The 19,161-nt window shown below is 43.5% G+C and overlaps 1 protein-coding gene across 1 annotated transcript in view; it reads right to left on the bottom strand.

Moving 5' to 3' along the window:
- ANAPC1 (anaphase promoting complex subunit 1) overlaps positions 1–19,161 on the bottom strand; it is a 763,513-nt gene that overhangs the window by 132,004 nt on the left and 612,348 nt on the right. Inside the window, exons 39-41 of the mRNA XM_086926883.1 lie at positions 6,214–6,331; positions 2,952–3,029; positions 2,685–2,752 (exon numbers count right to left, since the gene is read on the bottom strand). Of these exons, the coding sequence (XP_086783009.1) occupies positions 2,685–2,752; positions 2,952–3,029; positions 6,214–6,331 (264 nt within the window). The remainder of the gene's footprint in view (positions 1–2,684; positions 2,753–2,951; positions 3,030–6,213; positions 6,332–19,161) is intronic.

Here is a 19,161-nt window from a genome sequence, read left to right as displayed (position 1 = left end):
CCTTGAAATTACTTTATATATTGCAATGCACCAATACATTTTCTTATAAGCCACAAAGAAACTGAAACACTCTTCAGCATCACTTTTGCCTTAAAGATGCTGCAATTAGCAAATACTACTTAAAAGTCTCCTATGCTCCATACATCTAATGCCTCAAACACTTCCTACACCTTATGCATATCTAGATATCCAGCGCCTTTTCACACCACAGAGACAAAATGACTTAATTGCCAAGAACAAAAAGAAAGAATTACGATAAACCGGTCTCTAATACATACATTGTGATGGCTTTGAACCCCAACCTCAACCATGTCAAATCAATTGCATTCACCCTGGACAGCAACCTCACCCTCAAGGAACACATTGCCAAAAAGAAAAAAAACAAAGAAGTTCCACAAAGTGACTTCAAAACTGTTGTTCAAGTCCTACTCTCGCATTTTGTTGCTGGAAACACCGTGCTCCATGGCCATCCAGACTTCAGACTCACTCTTCCCCAGCGGCGTTTCTTTTAATGGGCAGAAGAGCATCGCCTGACCTGCTCTGCAAGTGCAGTGGTAAACACAGAATAATAAAATGGTCATTACCATTTTATTATTCTGTGTGGCGCCAGCCCAGCGGCTGGAGCATGAGGGAGGGGGCGGGGCAGATTCCTCCGTTTTGCAGGATGTCTCCCAGGGCTCAGTGCACATGTTAGATTAACTGGTTGTCTACAGCCGGTCTATACGACATGCGCACTTCAGACCCAGCAATGCCAGGGCGGAGAAACCGCCGGTGAATTGCTGGCACAGGCCCCCAGCCTCATAATTAGCACCGGGTTAGCCTGCTCAAACCAATCCTGGAGCTGCTCTCATATTTAAAACAGCATGAAGAGCAGCTCCAGGATAAGTTAGATTCACGCTGCACTTAGAAGGACGTCCTTCCCTTTCCTTCCTGCTCCTTGTCACTTCCAGGATCGGCGCAGGGAGAGGAGCACAGGACGGAGGGCCCAGCGGCCAGCAACATTTATGGTGAGTGCCCCAACCATTTCATAATGCTACCAGCCATCACTGCTCTCCCCGTTAAAGGAATCGTACAAACTGCGCACATCTGATCCAAGCCCTGAAGAAATATGATTACATCATCCCCCACCCTGCTGGAACTCCACTGTGCTCCCCGGGTCCTTCCCATCAAAGCCAACTGCATTATTTACAAAGCCATCACGACCAGCAACCCCCGCCTATCTGGATGACAAGCTCAACATAGCTGATAGTTCTTTGAACATCTGTTGCTAGGACACCAGCAGCCTGGAGACAAACTGAACAAAATAAAAAAACAATACAACAGGCTTTTAACATCAAAGCACCCAAAATCTGGAACAACATATGTATCCATCAGGTTAGCACCAACCTTCCTTCAATTTAGAAAGGAGTTGAAGATTCACATATTTAAGAGCACAATATCATGAAGCAATAACGGTCCACAAAACAGCTTCCTCTCCAATCACTTGTTGACTGCATTCTTATCTTTGACCCTGGATAGAGCACCACTGCATTATGGCTTGGTTTGAGCGATAAATACTAATAGAACTTACATTCATATGCAAATTGCAATCCCATTTTTATTCATTCAGCATTTTGCCTATGTAAAACCTGTCACCATATATTTTACAGGATTTAAGGACACAAAATTACAGAATATATATCTCGACCTCAAGAGCCTCATAAGCCTTTGAAACACAATTGTAAACCAAAATACTGAAAGGGGAATTACATTTTTTTTTTAATTACAAGACAAAAATAATAATTTAATATATAAACCATTAGTACGAACAGTTGTTCATGCTGCAATCCTACCTTTCCGGACCCCTGCAGATTCCTGTATTTTGAGACTCCCTCATCTAGCGTTAATATTAAAGCGAACACTAATAATTACTGTGCACTCATTTATTTATGATATTTTGGACTATGATGTGTCTGTTCTAAAGCTTACAACTGAAGAGGATAAAATCGTCCCCCATGCAGACATGTGGACTCTGAAATGGAGTCAATTCATCACGGAGGACCTTCATTTTTGCTGTTAGTAAATTCCACCTCAAGAACGGCCGGTCACAGTGAAAATTAATTGATGCCATATTTTTAATTATTTAATGGAAAAACCATAACAAAGCATGACTGCAGGATGTTCCTAAGAGATTTCTAAAGTGGCAATACTAATGACTCCCCAATGCACAGGATTTATTTTAAGGAGCAGAAGGCAAGCACTGTTTTGCCAAAGCACATATCATTTTTATGTGGATTAATCCAGTGCAGGCACACATCCATTGAGTTAGGTTTTATATTTGTATCTCAAATGCTTACTTTTGAAATATGTAGGTTTTGTGACCCACACTTACAAATAAAAAGCAAAACTCCAGGACATTAATATTTAATAAATAAATCAGAGCATGTATCTAATCAGGGGTTAGTAGATGGACACAGTTTACTTTTCTACGCTGAAAATTACATTAGCCGGAGGAATATTGACTGGAGACAAATTAAAAGCCAAAATAAATTTCATCTTTACAAACCAATGTCACTAATCTTGGAGGATAAACTAAGAGTGCTAATTAAGGGCAAGAAAACAAAGTCTAAAATTCGCAAAAACATTAAACTACCAGAAAATTAAAGGCCATTTAGCCGTAAACACTCATCATCAAACCTACTTACTTCAGTTGATGGGTCCCTTTGCTTAAATCAATCACTATTTCCCAATATCGTGGTCCCTTTACTTTGATCTGTGGACAAAAAGGCAACACATAATATATCCCATTCATCCAATTTACTGAGACAACATAGTGACTTCAGGCAAACTCCTTTAAAAGTGAGGAAGGCAATTTGGCCTCTTTACTGCCAACTTCTCAACAAACTAACTTTGACTTAACTGAGTAAGAGTTTAATAGTATATTTTAGTACACTAAAATGTAATTTTCTTACCTGTTTTAGCAAGTGGAGCTCAGGTAGCAGAGTGGGGGCCATTAGTTCTTCTATTGTTTCCTGATACCACTGGGTAGCCTAGATAATGACCAACAAGTGTTTGTTACTGCATAAACGTACATCAAAATCAAGAAATCTCACTCAGCCTCTTAAGGGATTCCTTGGTTAGAATTTGAATTAAAATTAGAAACTTTAAAGACAGAATGTAACTAATGGCTATAACTATTCTAGTCAGGATGTTTTGCCTGATGTGTCCATGCAATGACTACTAGACTAAACTAGTTACTATTCATTAATACCATCACTACTACATTGCCAAAACATATTTTTTATGTATATGAGAATAAATATATTGGACTGTTTAAAAAGAGAGCGGACACTTGGCATGGGGCTAAAGTGTGTGCAAAGGGTTCTTACTACAGAAACAAAAAGGAAATATTGTTTGCTAAGTGGTAGAAAATCTCAATAGCACAAGCACTCTCTTGAAGAGAGAGGCCAGAAACAATATTTGGTTTAGACAATTCCGAACGGTAAAAGTCATGGCGGCTCTGAAAATTATAATTTGTAACCATTCATCTTTCCTATTAGCAATGTAACAAAACATCAAAGGAACAAGAGGGACCAGCAATGTGTAAATATACAAAATATGTCTTTCATCTAATCAACGCTGCATGATGACATAACAGTGCACTCAAAAGTAGATACATCAGTTTTGCTGAACAAGCTATATAGGGGTTTTCTATAAAACAAAAACATTTAAGTATTAGAACCGGTCATCTAATAAATTCAGCTTTCATAAAGTTTTGAATATTCTGAATTATAAACTCCTTCTAGCCTCAGTCCTAAATTCAGTCGTTATAAATATTAGAATTCCACATGGCATGGCATTTACCAAGACTGTAGAATAAAAATGAACAGATCACACTGACTACACAAATTGCATAAATATGGGTAATCATTAAATTAATGCAATGGAAAGGAAAGAGATTAGAAAATACAAATATAGGAGCACACAAAAAAAGGATCCTATCATCCTCTACATTTTTTCACTTCCCAATACAAAATACAATGAGGAATATTAAATCATTCATGCAGTGAAAAAACTTTTGAATTGAGGAACTCTGCAACATGTGACACAAAAGCCTATGTATGGAATACAATGTCCATGCGGATATTACTACACAGGAATGAGGGAAAGACCGGTGAAACTAAGGTGAAATGAACACCATTCAAATTAAGAACAAAAAAACTCAGGACCTTCGGGTGTAAAACCTTTTGGGGAGAAATGACATCAAATATCACAGATACTATTTGTGGTAGTGGAACTCCTATCAAATTACTGAAGAGGAGGCAATATACACAGAAATTATTGTAAAGGTAAGCTTTTTGGTTTCATTTCTTAAATATAGCTGATCCAAATGGATTAAAGAACTAGCTTTGAAATACTTTTTGTAATATATAACAACATTAAGAACTATGATCATTAAACAGGGAAGAAAGAAACAGGAAGAGTAAGCATCAATATAATGGCAATGATATGTGAGAGCGGAGGCTATTTGCAGATATTTTTTGTTTTTAATTTTATCGATAAAACCAGGAGGGTCATCATAGAGTACGGAGTTACATTTACCAAACGTAGAAACAATAAAATAGCAGAATTCCGACATTTAGGAAAACATCATGCAGATGCAAAATGCAAATGTGATAACAGATGTTTATAGGCCTGAAGGATCGGAGGAACCGTTATAGGGTTGACAGTGCATTTTTTAAAGTAATAAATGCTACATATTTAAAAAAAAACATTTATATGTTTGCACTTTATAGAAAATGCATGTTTACCTTGCCCCTGAGGAAGAGGACTAATTCTCTGAAATGTACTGAGAATATTCCTTTAAAACGTATGTGAAATAACGGAATGTTTAGGAGACATAATTGAAAGAAATAATTTAATGAAGAAAGAAGAATAAATATAAAGAATTACGAAAGGAAATTAATGGAAAATCGATGATTACAGACCACATATCTGATTTTGTTTTTTTGGAATTGAGAGGGGGGAGGTTGTAATTCTCACAGGACTCCACTGGAAACTACAGTAGGAAATATATTTTAAAAAAAACCCTTTTTAAAATTAGAAAATAATTGCCATAATGGAAGGGTGTTCACCAAGATATAAAACATAATTCAGGATATGATATAGCAGCTTATAAAAGACTGCTATTAATGCATATCACATGTATCAACAATATCATGGTGCAGTAAAAAGTGGTGTCTATTTGTGAAGGCAATGTTACAGATTTACAAATAAGTTGGGAAATCCCATAAAACAGGTGGATCATTTCTACACATCCGCTCATTATAATTGTCGACACTCACTGGTGCAACAGAATATCCCATTAAGTAATAAACAGCATAATGCAGAGGTATGAAGGACAATATGCTGTTTCTACCATTGTTGAAGGGGAAGTGGACATGACTCATTAACAAACAAAGCCGTGAGAGGCTCATGATGAATGGTTAATTCCATGCTATTTTTTCATGCACCATAGTTACAAAGAAAGGTATCGAACCATATCTAGAATACAAGGGGTTACATTTGTGCAGTGAAGTTAAACCACAATAACTTGACCATGGGAGTATGACCCAGTGGTGTTCTCTTGTAACACAATTCCATAAGAGAACCTAAAGTGTTATGTATCATTTTCACAAGTCCGACATGCTAAACTGTGGAAATAATTAGGGGTGTGTTAAATTTGTATACTTTACTTTTGCATAATTAAGCAAACTTTCGGGAAAATTGGTCCAAATGCAGATCTATCATCAACTGCAATAGTATTGAGAGAAATGTATCACAAGGATGCATGTCACAGTAAAAAAAAATAGCAAAGAAAAAAAAAACACAAGCAGTAGCCGCTCAGGTTACTCCTGTATGCTTATGATAAACCTTTCAATAAATGGCATGAAATAACACGTCATGGCAGAATTTTGTAATTTTTGGGAGTTCACTTAACAAGCAAATTCTGAAGTATCGAAACTATGCAAATGACACCACATAATTTAAATTTCACCAGAACCTGGAAATAACATGCACTATGGCCTGTGCAATGTAGGTATAAAGGGTTAGGTCTTGCATCAAATAACATGAAATATTGGCCTGCGCTTATTTTCACTGGCTGGTGATAAAGACAGCTCTCTTGCACCGGAAAACATTTTGCATTTGAATGATTATTATTTGCAGAGCACACTTGAAAAGAAGAACCAATACCTTGTAGGTAACTTCCAATAGCACATAACAAGGGGTGTTTGTATCCACGTCCACTGGCACCAACAACCTAGGTTCTGCAGCCAGCACATAGAGGTGCCTTAAAGCCTGAAGGTGATACCTGTTTACAGAAAACACAGATCTGTCAAACAGAGGTCAGTGAACATTCCATTGAAGACAATTTAACAGGAGCATATTTCTGAGAGATGCGTGTGTATTAGTATTGTATTCCTGAAAAACTTTACTGTTAATTTGTCCTCGAGGCAGCAAGTTAAGCAATTCATAAAACTACATTAACATTCTCGTGATCTACCTCTTTGCTCCTCTTCTTCCTTCTCATGTGATAATGAGTTTTTTAAAACCATTTTTTCCATAACAAAGGCCTTCCAAATAACAGCACGGGAAACCAATAAAAAAGAGCTGAAGCTCTCCTTTAATTTACGACTTAATAGGAATAAAAACTCTTGCACAGTCTTAGTTTGGACAGGGTGATCTATAAATATATTTTTACGCTTTTAACAAGTAGCCAAATAGAATCCTAAAGCTGTCAAAAATCTGTGCATGGGAGCTGTAAGAGTATGTATATTATAATATAAAGAACAAGGACCATGCCAGAGGTCCACAAGTGTGTACATGAGAAGGAAGATAAAGGTTCATTTACAAAAGGTAGAGTGTACAATTTGGCAGTACCAAACGTTAGGAGATCACCAAGAGCACAATGATGTCACACTTGAAGAAATCCAGCTGAATCAGAATATGTGACAGCTGCAAAGTATTCAGTTGCTCACTGCAAACTTGTGTTGAAAGTGGAGATGTATTAGGAGAGTGAGAAACATATTCGGGGAAACTAGCAGTTGGAGTAGTAAACAAATGCCAGCTGTAGCAGGGAGGCAGGGCACAAAAAAATAATCAATAAGTGTTGGACTTGATTCTGGCCAAAGCATTGGCCAATCGCCTCGTACCTCATGTGGCCGAGCTGGTCCACCCAGACCAGGCTGGCTTTATGCCCCAGAGGGCGACCAGACACAACATACGACGGGCGCACGTGGCGGTGGCGGCGGTCCGGAACACCGGAGTGCCTGTGGCGCTCCTGCTGGCTGACATGGACAGGGCATTCGATTCCCTGAATTGGGTTTACCTATTCACCCTGTTACCCCGTCTGAATCTGGGTCCCCATTTGTTGTCGTATATACGGCTGCTCTACACCGACCTTACGGCTTCGGTCCAGATAGCAGGGGTCACCTCCTCTAAATTCAACATTGGGAGGGGCACCAGACAGCGGTGTACTCCTTCGCCCTATCTTTTTGCCCTGGCCATGGAGCCGCTGGCCGTGTGGGTCTGAATGGAATCAGAACTTATCTGACCGAATCGCGCTATATGCGGATGATGTCCTCTTTTTCCTAACAGATATTAACAGATCAGGGCCGCGGATCATGGAAATCATGCAGATCTTTAGTGAGACCTCGGGGCTCTATCTGAACCCTAGCAAATCCACCTTATGGGAGCTGGGGGGACGAGCGCGAGCAGGTGCTTGGGCCTCTGCATTACAAGTTGCGTCTGGAGGCATTAAATACTTGGGCGTCTTCATCTCCGAGGTTCCCTCGATTGCGTGGGAGCGGAATGTTGTGCCGGTGTGGGAGCGGGTCAGAGCCGATATTAAAAGGTGGTCCCGCATGCCTCTGACCATTTATGGCAGGTCTGCGATCTTTAAAATGGTGGCCCTCCCCATATTACTATATGAAATGCAAAATCATCCGTATCCAATCCCATCCACGTGGTTTCAGCAGGTCAATGCAGTACTGGGACAGTTCCTCTGGGCCGGGGGGGGCTGTACGGGTCGCAGTGCGCACATGCTTTCTCTCCTCCTACTGTGGGGGCCTGGCGACGTCGGATATCCTCTCTTACTACCAGGCGTCTCATCTCCTCGTCCTTAATGACTTGTGGTACGGGGATAGAAGAGACCCGGCGAATGCACTGGAACGCCTCTTGATGGGAGCTCACTCGCTTCATACTATCCTCTATGCGGCGCGGATACGGAAGACGCTACCGCCTGGCACACAGTTAGTGTTCCAGATCTGGAGGCAGGCCCTGCGGCGTATGGGATGGTGGAATACTCTGATGGGCGAAAAGCCCCTCTGGCGCAATGGTAGACTCCCCAGTTTAGCTGCGCTCCAGGGCTTTGGGGGATGGGAAAGCGGTGGAATTTCCACACTGGGGGATGTACTGGCGGGGGTGACCCTTAAGTCCTTTCAGGAATTAAGCCAGGAGTTTGATATGCCCGAACCCAGTTCTTTAAATACCTTCAATTTTGGCATGCTCTCTCCCCATGTCTGGTGGGCTTGGAATCACTCCCCGAGTTTAGTCCCCTAGAAGCTAAGGTCTTTATGGGAGATTTGGGGCCTAAAAAGATATCCCGTATATATCAATCCCTGGCCACGCACTGTTCCCCCTCGCTGCAGAAGTTACGGGACTCCTGGGAGGCAGATGTGGGTGCCCTGGAAGAAGAGGACTGGAGGGAGGCGTTGGCCGGGCCCCGGGGTGCCGCCATATCCATGCGGCTTCGGCTTATACAATTCAAATACCTCCTTAGGTGTATTTGTCTGAGACGTGTGCAGGAGGTTGGGACGTTCTTACATACGGTATGTAGCTGTCCTACACTGGCCAGGTTCTGGAAAGGGGTGTGGGACTGTCTATCTGAAGTGCTTGGGTGGGAACTCCCCCGTACACCACAACTGGGCCTCCTTCACGTACTGGAAGGGGTGGGAGGTAACATCTACAAAAGGCATCTGCTATTGTTGGGCCTCACCCTGGCTAAGCGGGATGTGGCTAGAGCATGGAAGGATACTCGAGCCCCTACGGCTGTAGCATGGAAGAGGGGGCTTGACTTTTGCATGGGTCTGGAGGAGCCAGTATTTGTTGCCCGGGGCTGCCCACGGAAACACTTCAAAATATGGAAACGGTGGCTGATTACAGGGGCCTATGGCTCGAGCCCCCAGTGGGCCAAGACCCCCTGGTAGATGTGGGCTGAGACACTACAGACAGTTGCACGCCTTGGGTTTGGTTGTGCTGTACAGAAGCGAAAACGAAGAATGTTGACCATGCGACGGGGGGTGGGGGGCGGGGTGGATGGGGGAGAGGGTTACTGGGGAGGTTGGGGGGACAATGTTTACTTCCTGCTCCTGTAATTGTTGATTGACCATCTCGTTAAAAATTGGATTGTGTTTCAATGCTTGAAATTTAAAAGTCCTGCAGTTATCTCTGGGGTACAGAGACCTGTATGTTGTGTAAAATCCTCAATAAAAATTGTTTTAAAAAAAATAAGTGTTGGACTTGGCCCTTTTGGCAGGTGCATCCCTAAACTTTTTGCCTTTTCTCTGACAAGGTGTTGGTGGTTTAAGGCCTCTGGGCACTTTAGCACTGTGGTCCAGTGTAAAGTGCATGTGCTCTCTGTGTTACCTTTGGGAAGGTTGGCCTGCCCTCCCCTAGGAATGCATGGGGGATTCCCTGATCAGTGTGTCAGTGGTAATTCCTGGGATGAGAAGAGCAGCGTGGTCAAGTTTAGTATGTATGAAATTGTAATAGTAAGTGCTGCACAATGGTGTGCGCAGATTTATGATGATTATTTGAGAAATGTCACTTTTAGAAGTTGCCATTTCTGTGTGCTATGTGTCTGCCTGCCTGATGTGAATTGCATGTCTGGCTTGTGAGTGACAGGAGCTGAGAGGTGTGTGTGTGTGGCTTCAGGAGTGGCAGGGTGAGTCAGCGATAGGCTGAACGGGACATCTGCCTTGGGAGTAGTGGGAGGGGTAATCCCCTGACTCTGAATAGGATTGAGCCCAGACTGGATAATGCTGGCTCCACCCCCTGTGGTGTTTATGATCACCTAGCCCCAGCTGACAAAGGGGAATAGGAGCTTGAAAAAAAAAGTGCTACAAATCCCCCCTGAACCAGCTGCATCTGGTTTCCCCAAGCCCTGTACTAAAAGGAGAGAAGTGGTATAAATATAGGGGCTGTGATCCCATGAATTAGTTCTGTGCTGGTGTGCTGTTCCTGAACCTTGCTGGGGCGTGCTGCTACTGGGGCCCAGGACGAACCGCCATGAGGGCTTGCCTTCCGGGGCCCAGCGCCTGATGAGCGCTATATTTTAATTCCCCTAGCAGAGAGGAGCGCTGGAGCTTCGCAGCACCATGCTGTACATCGCTCCTGAGGGGATCCCCAGCGTAGGGATTCCCCCGGATTGCTGAGAACGAGCGGAAGCCCACCCAGCTTATTAAGTATATTTAACTTGCGGGGGCCCACCCTGCAACATGGTACCTTTTGGCGGGTGCCCATCCCGCATTATCACCGAAGGAAATCACCGCCGCCGCCCGAGGAGGAGGAGCACCGAAGGAGGAGTCCAGGCACGTCCGCCTGACTGTGGGTGGGGCCTCGGGGGTGTCACTCCCGCCTTCTCCCCTCCAGAAGAAGGCGACCCGTAAGACCGTCAATGCCTAGCAGGGCTCCCATGAGCTGAGGAAGGCCCGGCGTATGCCAAGAGAAGTCCCGCCCCAGGAGAGGGACCGGGTGAAGAGTAGTCTGCCCTGAGAAGAGCAGAGTGCGGGACAAGACGTGGCACCTTGTCGGTGCAGGTCCGAGCAGCGAGATGAGGCTGGAACAGAGTCCTGCTCCATGAGCCGGTGAGTGGGGGCTCGAGAATACACCGGGTTGGTGCCAGTCGAGACACGGTGCCAGTACTTGGTCTGGCCGGTCCCTCAAGAGAGTGGGCTGCCCCAACGATGGAGGACTATTTGTTTTCAGAGCCGTGGGGGTCCCGAGGGCACAGTGGTGACGCCCTCCCCCCCCTTTGGGGATATTGTCACAGCTGCCCCACCTGACAGTGGGCAGCTGCAACGTGGCGCATGATCGTGCAGAGAGCCCCAGAGCAGGGCCTCTTGGTGATTTCTCAGTTGCGCCGCCGTAGCGGGTAACTGCAACGTTTGGCACATGTGTTTTAGATGTCCCTGAGTGGGACAAGAGAGGGCAGAGTGGTGCCTGGCCTTCTTTGCTTCACAGCTGCACTGCAAGAAGCATTAGCTGCAATGTTTAGGCCAACATTTCTTTTGGGGCATTGTGAATGAGATAGGAGTGAGATGCACTCCTCTGCCCCAGCGCGATTGCGCACTGGTGAATTCTGCTGCATTGGCAGCTGCCCTGACATTTGGGTCATCGGACATTTGAGCCCTCAGAGAAGGCCAGTTGGCCAGGGGGACAGTATGAGGTTGATAGGGCGCCAGGCCCTACCGTGATTTATGGATTGCTAGGAAATGCGATTTATGCACTATGATTTATGCCTCTAGTATTTATGTTTAGGAGGTTATTCCCTAATCTGAGATTTCTACTTATGAGGTTAATGTATTTATGCTTGTGAGGTTATGATCTAATGTGTTTAGACTTATGAGGTTATTGCATAATGTGTTTATGCTTGTGAGGTTATGGTCTAATGTGTTTATGCTCATGAGGTTGGGGCAGAATGTATTTCACGCCTAATGTGATGCTGCTTGCATAATATGATTTATGTTGCAGGAGATGATGGAGAGTACAATATTTTGGTACAAAAGGGGGTGAGTGTTTGATTTGCCTAAACGCTCCGTCCATCATCCCCTTTTGTATCGCTTTGTTCGCCTTAAGTTGGCAGGGTATGCTCAGACGTGAGTCCCTTGCTCACTTGGCCGCTGGATTCAAGATAGCCTGGATGATGAGGATTATGAATCCGAAACTGGTCCCAGGATGCTTGTTTCCGGTCCTGGGAAGACATGGCTTGGCAGTTCGGGCTGGACTGTTCCCATGAGGCACAGGGCCAGACTGATTTGCATATGGTCATGTCTGAACTGGGGTGGCTGAGTGAGCTAAAGAATGGTGATGGGTTCAACCCAGATCAGTTGACTGGTGGGTGAGTGTTTGATTTGCTCAAACGCTACGTTCATCACCCCCTTTTGTATCGCTTTGTTCGCCCTAAGTTGGCAGGGTATGCTCAGACGTGAGTCCCTTGCTCACTTGGCCACTGGATTCAAGATAGCCTGGCTGATGAGGATTAGGAATCCGAAACCGGTCCCAGGATGCTTGTTTCCGCTGAGTACAATATTTTGCCAGTAGTTACTGGTTGTGTTCTACATTTACTATTTGTGCTTGTGATAGTTCTAACAGTGGCCCAATTGGCCCTGTGCAGGTGTATATAATCCCCTGTAAATATTAGTTGTGTTCTACATTTACTATTTGTGCTTGTGATAGTTCTGACAGTGGCCCAATTGGCCCTGTCAGGTGTATATAATCCCCTGTAAATATTGCCTAGTGCCAGTTGGCACACTGTATATTGTATGATTACTATTCTAAATGTGCTTATGATAATACAAAGGCTATTTTTATATATAACCTTGTGTGTAGTTATTTTTGTGGTGTGCCTAGCGTATTGCTGCTGAGTGTGTGTTGTGAACAAACGCTTTACACATTGCCTCTGGGATAAGCCTGACTGCTCGTGCCAAACTACCAAGGAGGTGAGCAGGGATTGTCCTCAGCGTGTAACTCCCTTGCTCTGACTAGAGTGGTGGTTTCTGCCTGGCTTAGGCGCAAGCCCTAGCCAACCAGAAATCCGATTTCTAACAATAAGTCATTTCAAGTCCAGGACATTGCGTATTCTCTAGGAAGTATACACTTGCGAATGAGGGGGTCATGAAGTGGACAAATTTGATAAAGAGCCGTCAAAGAAGCCTTCAGCCATGATTTTTAACAAGCAGAGCAGCTTTGAATTAAAAAAGGTTCCACCGGAAACATTTCAGCATTGAAAACACATAGGTGTAGGTCACATTAAATAACTAAGATATGCTAGAGTGGGATGCAGGTAGGCATGCTGAAAACTAAATGTGAGAAGTATAGGATGAATAGTATAAAGGCCCAATCGACAGAATCAGAGAAGGGGAGAGCCAACCCATGGCTGAGCATCTTTGAGATTAAACAATGTCTAGCCCTTACCTCTCTTAGACCTATGTACACCCTTCCAAAGTATGCTTAGAACAAACATATTACTCAAAACTGTTACATACCCAGCTGCCAAGTTTTGAACATCAAGGTTGGGACACTAACGTTCGTCAATTTGTGAAAGAAAAAGATATGCATGAATATTATTACTGTGAAGGCACAAAAGAGAAGGTCACTGCCAGCTAGTATCCAGGCTATTTCAGAAAACAAGGCAATATCATTAGAAATCTCTATCTATACTTCTATTAGGGAGCACCTCTTTGCCGAACTGATGAGGAAGCAGAATCACATATTCCATGTCTTGATACCAGAGCTTTATTATGAACGTACTGTTACATATGTATGCCTTGACATGGAATATAAGTTATATGAACACATTTCAAAGTCATTTTAATGTTAATTTTAAGTGCTCCTTAACTTAAACATGTCTACAAAGCTTCATGCATTTCTGTTACCTAAAAGCCATTTTATCTAGTGTAGTACAATTGCACGTTTTTCTGCACTGCATTGTAAGAGTAGCCTTATTATGAGGATTGGCAGCAAGAAGCGTAAATTAAAGAACGTGGTGAACTTAAAATCTATTTATATGGCTATATGTCTGCTCCCCTATCATGTGTTCTTTTTTCCATTGACTTGTAGACAGCCGCGACCCGTACAGGTAAGAGCGGTGGGGTCATTAATTCGACAGACGGCGACGAGGGAAAATTAATTATTTAATTTTTCCTCATGATCGTCTCTTGAATCCTCCCAACCCGGCCTCACCACTCTTAACTGCATGGGCCGCTCCTGCTTGCAGAGAAAGGAAAATGTTATAAAATTTTGTCTGAAATGTATGGATTTTAACCTTAAATGATCCAAATGAATTAGCAGTGGATGATGTGGCCCACTAAAGTGACAATTGCAGCTTATTGATTTGCCAACATATTGGCTATTTTTGCACTGAACGCATGTTAGACTTTTATGCTTTCCGATCTGTTGTGTTTTATTTTATAGGTGGTGCATTGCAAGTGGGAAACTGTCTGCGCTACCGAACAGGGGAGCACTGGACTGGTCATTACGCGATTTTCCCAGGTGCCAGGTCGTATGGGAGAAGTTTCTCAAGAGGGACTGGCGTGGAGAAAGACCCAGCACTGGACCTGGTGAATTGGCTAAACAAGAGTCAGCAAGTAAAACTGAGTTTTGGTGAGGTGTAGCTGCCTTTAGCATATTCTATTTGCTTGCTTGCATGGACCGTACTGTTCTATGTCTGTCAACAATTGCTTCAGAGTGCAAATATATGATCTCAGTGTAGGAGGGGACAATAAAATAGACCGAATGGGTAGGTAGGAATGAGAGTAGTCCAGAGAATAAAAAGTGTGTAGGAATCCATGGTTTCTCACAGTGCTTCTCAACCTGTGGACTGGTGACCCCGTTTGGCGGGGTCTGCGAGGGCTACTCTGGTCTGCGACTACTTAGAAAATAAAACTATGTTAATAGATTAATAAAGTGTATATAGATAAAGAAGCTAGATGTAAACTTGAAAACTTTAAAATGCTCTGTAAATGTGAAGGAGTTTGAAATTGGAGGCTAAAATGTAGATTGGTATACTCAGATTGATTTGTGGGAGCAGTACAAGTGCATCAAACAGAATATAGGTGAGACAATGGTTGGCCTCCATTGAACTTAGAAAATTTCTAAGCTTCCCATTAAGACAAAAATTTTGATGTGTTTAAAATGTGTTTGTGAGTTAAATAAAATATGTAATCATTTGCGTATTTGATAAATGCTTGTTTCTGTATTTTTTTACGAATCAAAAAATCAAATTATACTCGACTGGGTACCCAGATTCCAAAAATGACTCAATGGGGTGATCCCGGTGTTCTAAAAATAAATCTGCGAGGGTCCCTGGATTCCAGTAATGATTACGCAGGGGTTCACAGAAGTCAAAAGGTTAGGAACCACTGGTTTAGAGTGAGCATGCTCTAGAAGCAGTGCAGTAATGGGGGAGAAAGGCAGGAGCAAAAGGACCCAAAGCACAAACCTTTGAAGGATAAATGTGAGCGAGAGAGAGAGAGCGAGAGACTCTGATCCTGCCACCCCAGCACCTCTGTGAGCCGGGAGTCTGACCAAAGGCAAAGCAGAATACATGAGAATCTTTGGGTATGAAGTGTATGATACTATGATAGCTCTACCCCCCCCCCCCCCTTTCCCCAAGGTAAGTTAAGTAAAATTAAATGAGGGCAGCACAATCCTGCTTTCCATTTTCTTTAGACTTCTCTCAACAGGATGAGCTCCGGCAGAAGGCCTGCAGAACTTTCCTTGTTAAACCATGTGTACCATGGATAATATAAAATAGTGATGGAGGCCAGAAGTTGTCTTTGCATAGCAAACCCAGCCAAATGGGACGCCTGCCAACCCTTAGGCACACCAGTATGGTAAAGGCATGTGCCAGTATTTAAAAGAATGAATTAGACTCAATAATAATAATCCTGGGAAAAAGTCCTTTCCAGAAAATGGTACCTCTGATATACAAAGATTAGAACCTAAAGGATCATAAAAATAAGACAGATGCAGAGCAGTAGCACTCTTTGAACAATGGCTTGTGAAGGCCCATAAATGAAAGCACAACGCCGAAGCAATATGAAAAATACCCAGGAGGAGCTGGAGTTGGTAGTAAACCTTAATGATGTTAGAAGGTTCACTGTTGTTCACTGCCAATAGCCTGGGGGCAAGCCTGCCTTCAACAGACAGCCTGTCGAGGTAGGGGGAAGACTGGAGTCCCTGACCTTCACAGGTGCACTGCCATGACTTTTGTGAACTTCCGAGGGGCATTGATGAGGTCAAAAGGAAACGATGCTAACTGAAAATGCTTCTGGCCCTCTGTGGGTCTGTAGCGCCTATGGGTCTGCAGGATGGGGATGTGAAAGAAAAATGTTACTTACCCTGTAAGTATTCGTTTGAGCGGTATAGTGCTGTAGATTCACATGCTTTGACGTCTTCTGCCATCTAGTGTTGGACTTGTTTTTCTTCAAAGAGTTCTCTCCAGTCACGATGTATAGGACACTTCCTTCTTAAGTGTGCACAGTGCAAGGGGATCAATTCCATTTTAGATTGCTTTAGTTCAGCTTGTGAGATTGCTATAAAGCGGTAGGAGAAGCTGATGTATATATATATGCATTGGTAAGTAAGTGAATATCGAATAGTAAGAAAGATCTGCAGCCAGAGCCACATGCTTCTGGGGAGGAAGTAGGCACACATGAATATATAGCGCTACATACTACAGACAGATGCTTACAGGGTAACATTTTCAGTTTGTAGCATGTATTGCTGTACTGTAGATACACATGCCCTGCATAGACTGTAAAGGAGCCCTCTGTTTAACCTCATGGCTGCTGGCCGTTTCCCCCCCCCTGTGCTGGAAAATGCCATTTTAGTGGCACCATGACGAGCTCAGCTCGTCATCAGCACACGACACCCGTGGGTGATGACGAGCTGAGCTCGTCATCAGCATCGAAAGGGTTAAGAGGTGGCTAGCGTGAACATGGAGCAGATGCTTGAAATATCTTCCGAGGGACGGTTTGGACAACCAGAGCCTGTGGAGTACGTGATCTCCGATTGTTGTAGGTGAAGGAGGTAGCATATGATGTCCTTCACTGCAGGGCTCAGTGGATACAGTAGCAGACCGGCCTTTTTGATTTTACTGTAAAGGGGATGCGCGGATAACGAGCCCAAATTCAGATTGTCTGAGCTAGAACAGAAAGGCGGAGCTTGAGGGGGCCACCTTGCTTGTGTGGGCAGCACACTGCTGTTGTTTTTTTGGACAAGCACTTTCTTGCCTTGTATCTGAGAGAGGAAGGCATTGCGGGATAGTTCAATTGCTAGCTGTTTGAGATAATTGATGTGGTAACACTGCTGTTCGTGGATACATAATTCTTGTACTGCTCAGAGATTAAGATGTGACCTCCATCCTGTTTGTGATACATCTGTGGTGATGTGACTTGCGTTAAAGTGTCTTTGAAAGGCCAGCCCCACAACAGATTGTTGCTGTTCCACCAGTGCAGAGAATGAAAAACACTGGTTACACCAAAAAGTAGGACGTTAAATTGGTAATGGCGATCACTTACTATGAACGGCAGGTAGTGTCTATGGGCAGGGTGGATGAGGAAATGGAAATGTGCATCCTTCAGGTCTAGTGCTGCCATGAAGACTTCTTGCTGCAGGTGCGGTATGACACCCTGAATGGGTTTCATGTGGAAGTGTTCCAGCACTATGCATCGGTTGGGAGGATTGAGATCAAGAATAGGTCTGAGGGTCTATTGTTTTTGGGATGAGAAAGTACATGGAGAAAACCCGTCTTACTTTGGGGTTGTGACACTTTTTGTAGAAGGGCTTGCACTTCTTCCTCTAGGTGTATGTGGTCCTCACCGAGGTGTTCTGAGGGTATGAGTGAAACTCTAGACAGTATCTGTGTTGAACTATGGCTGGAACCCATTTGCCTGAGGTAATCTCTTTCCATTTTGGCAAGAAGACTTTGATTATACTTTAACATTACCAATTACTGTCATACTTGGATGGTCCCAGATAGCATGAGCGAGTGCTGTAAGGGGAGAAAGGAAAGGACGGAAAGGGTCTTCCTTATGGAAGAGGAAGCCTCACACACAACATTATGTCATGCTTCATCATTGGCAACCTCCCCCCACCCTGTAAGGATAGTACCTCCTGGGTGGACTCAAACACCTTTTGGACTGAACACAGTAGGGAGTTCTTAGATAAAGGCTACTAAACAGTGAAGGGATCCATGTCAGTGATTTAAAACTACCTTAACGTATTCCAGCTTTTTGCTTTTATTAGTGGGTACGTTAAGTAAGGTTAAAAAGGTATGAGGCGGCCAGGGCGAGCTATCAAAATGCGTCCAACATGTTTCTGCCCTTCTACAATTCTAAATGGGTCTAGGGCATTCTTCAGGGCGAGGGATCCCTATTTCATTCAAGGGGACCTATTCTCCTATATAATGTGAGTAAAGAAAGGTAAATAACTATACGAAAACTATTAAATGTGCTCAGGTGAGTCCTACCTTACTGCTAATCAAGAAGGGGGGATCACTTGTCCTGTGTAACCTGGGTACAGCTCTTACTAGAATGACCCTTGGTAAAAGACCCTCATACACGTGTAGTCATGATGGTATGGGCGGTATATCTTGGTTCTCCGCCTTCGTTTACACGTCTGTGCAGAATCACGGGGTCAGTTGGTATGCACCCTCCACCAGGAGGAGAACACCCTAGGTTAAAACAGTAGTGATCAGTGATTATAGGTGAGGTGTGAGTGAATATATTTAAAACAATCCAATCATGCCGGGAAGAATATGATTTTATTGTCCGGGATTGAATTGGTGGCTGAGGATATGGCAGAATACGTTAAGGAAATGGTTAGGTTTCGCACATATTCAATCCTCCAGTGTTCAAATAATGGTCGACATGTTTCAGCCTTATTGCCCAAGGGGTCGGTACGGCTTTCTTCAGGACCAGGTGAGTTCTGTGTAGAGAGTGACTAAGGTCTACTCTTTAATGAAGGTCAAAATTGGACCTGTAGGTGAAAAGAAAAATGTATTGCTAAGGTGTGGGTCATAAGAATCAAAATATGGTTTAAAATAGGTTTCAGTCAAAAGTAAAAAACTTCGCTGTGGGACTCCCTATCTCTAGGGGACATAAACCACATACTCATACTGGTAAACAAGTAATGAATGGGAACCTCCAATGATATATAGCAGGAGGTAGAGGTAACTCTAGAGTTGTGAGGTTTCCTAGAGTTCTCTTAAAGCGTGTTGTTTAGTAAAGTATACAAAGGTCTGGACTCAAAAGGGATTCATTGTGAAGTAGTAAAGCTTACTGTATAACTGTATGGTCACCACCATTTTCTTGGGGTTTCAAAACTTTGTCATATCAAACAACAGTAATAGGGAAC

This window comes from Lissotriton vulgaris, chromosome 6 (assembly GCF_964263255.1).
Source record: "Lissotriton vulgaris chromosome 6, aLisVul1.2, whole genome shotgun sequence".
Taxonomy (NCBI): domain Eukaryota; kingdom Metazoa; phylum Chordata; class Amphibia; order Caudata; family Salamandridae; genus Lissotriton; species Lissotriton vulgaris.
Note: the sequence above shows the minus strand (reverse complement) of the source record. Positions and strands in the feature narration are given on the sequence as shown.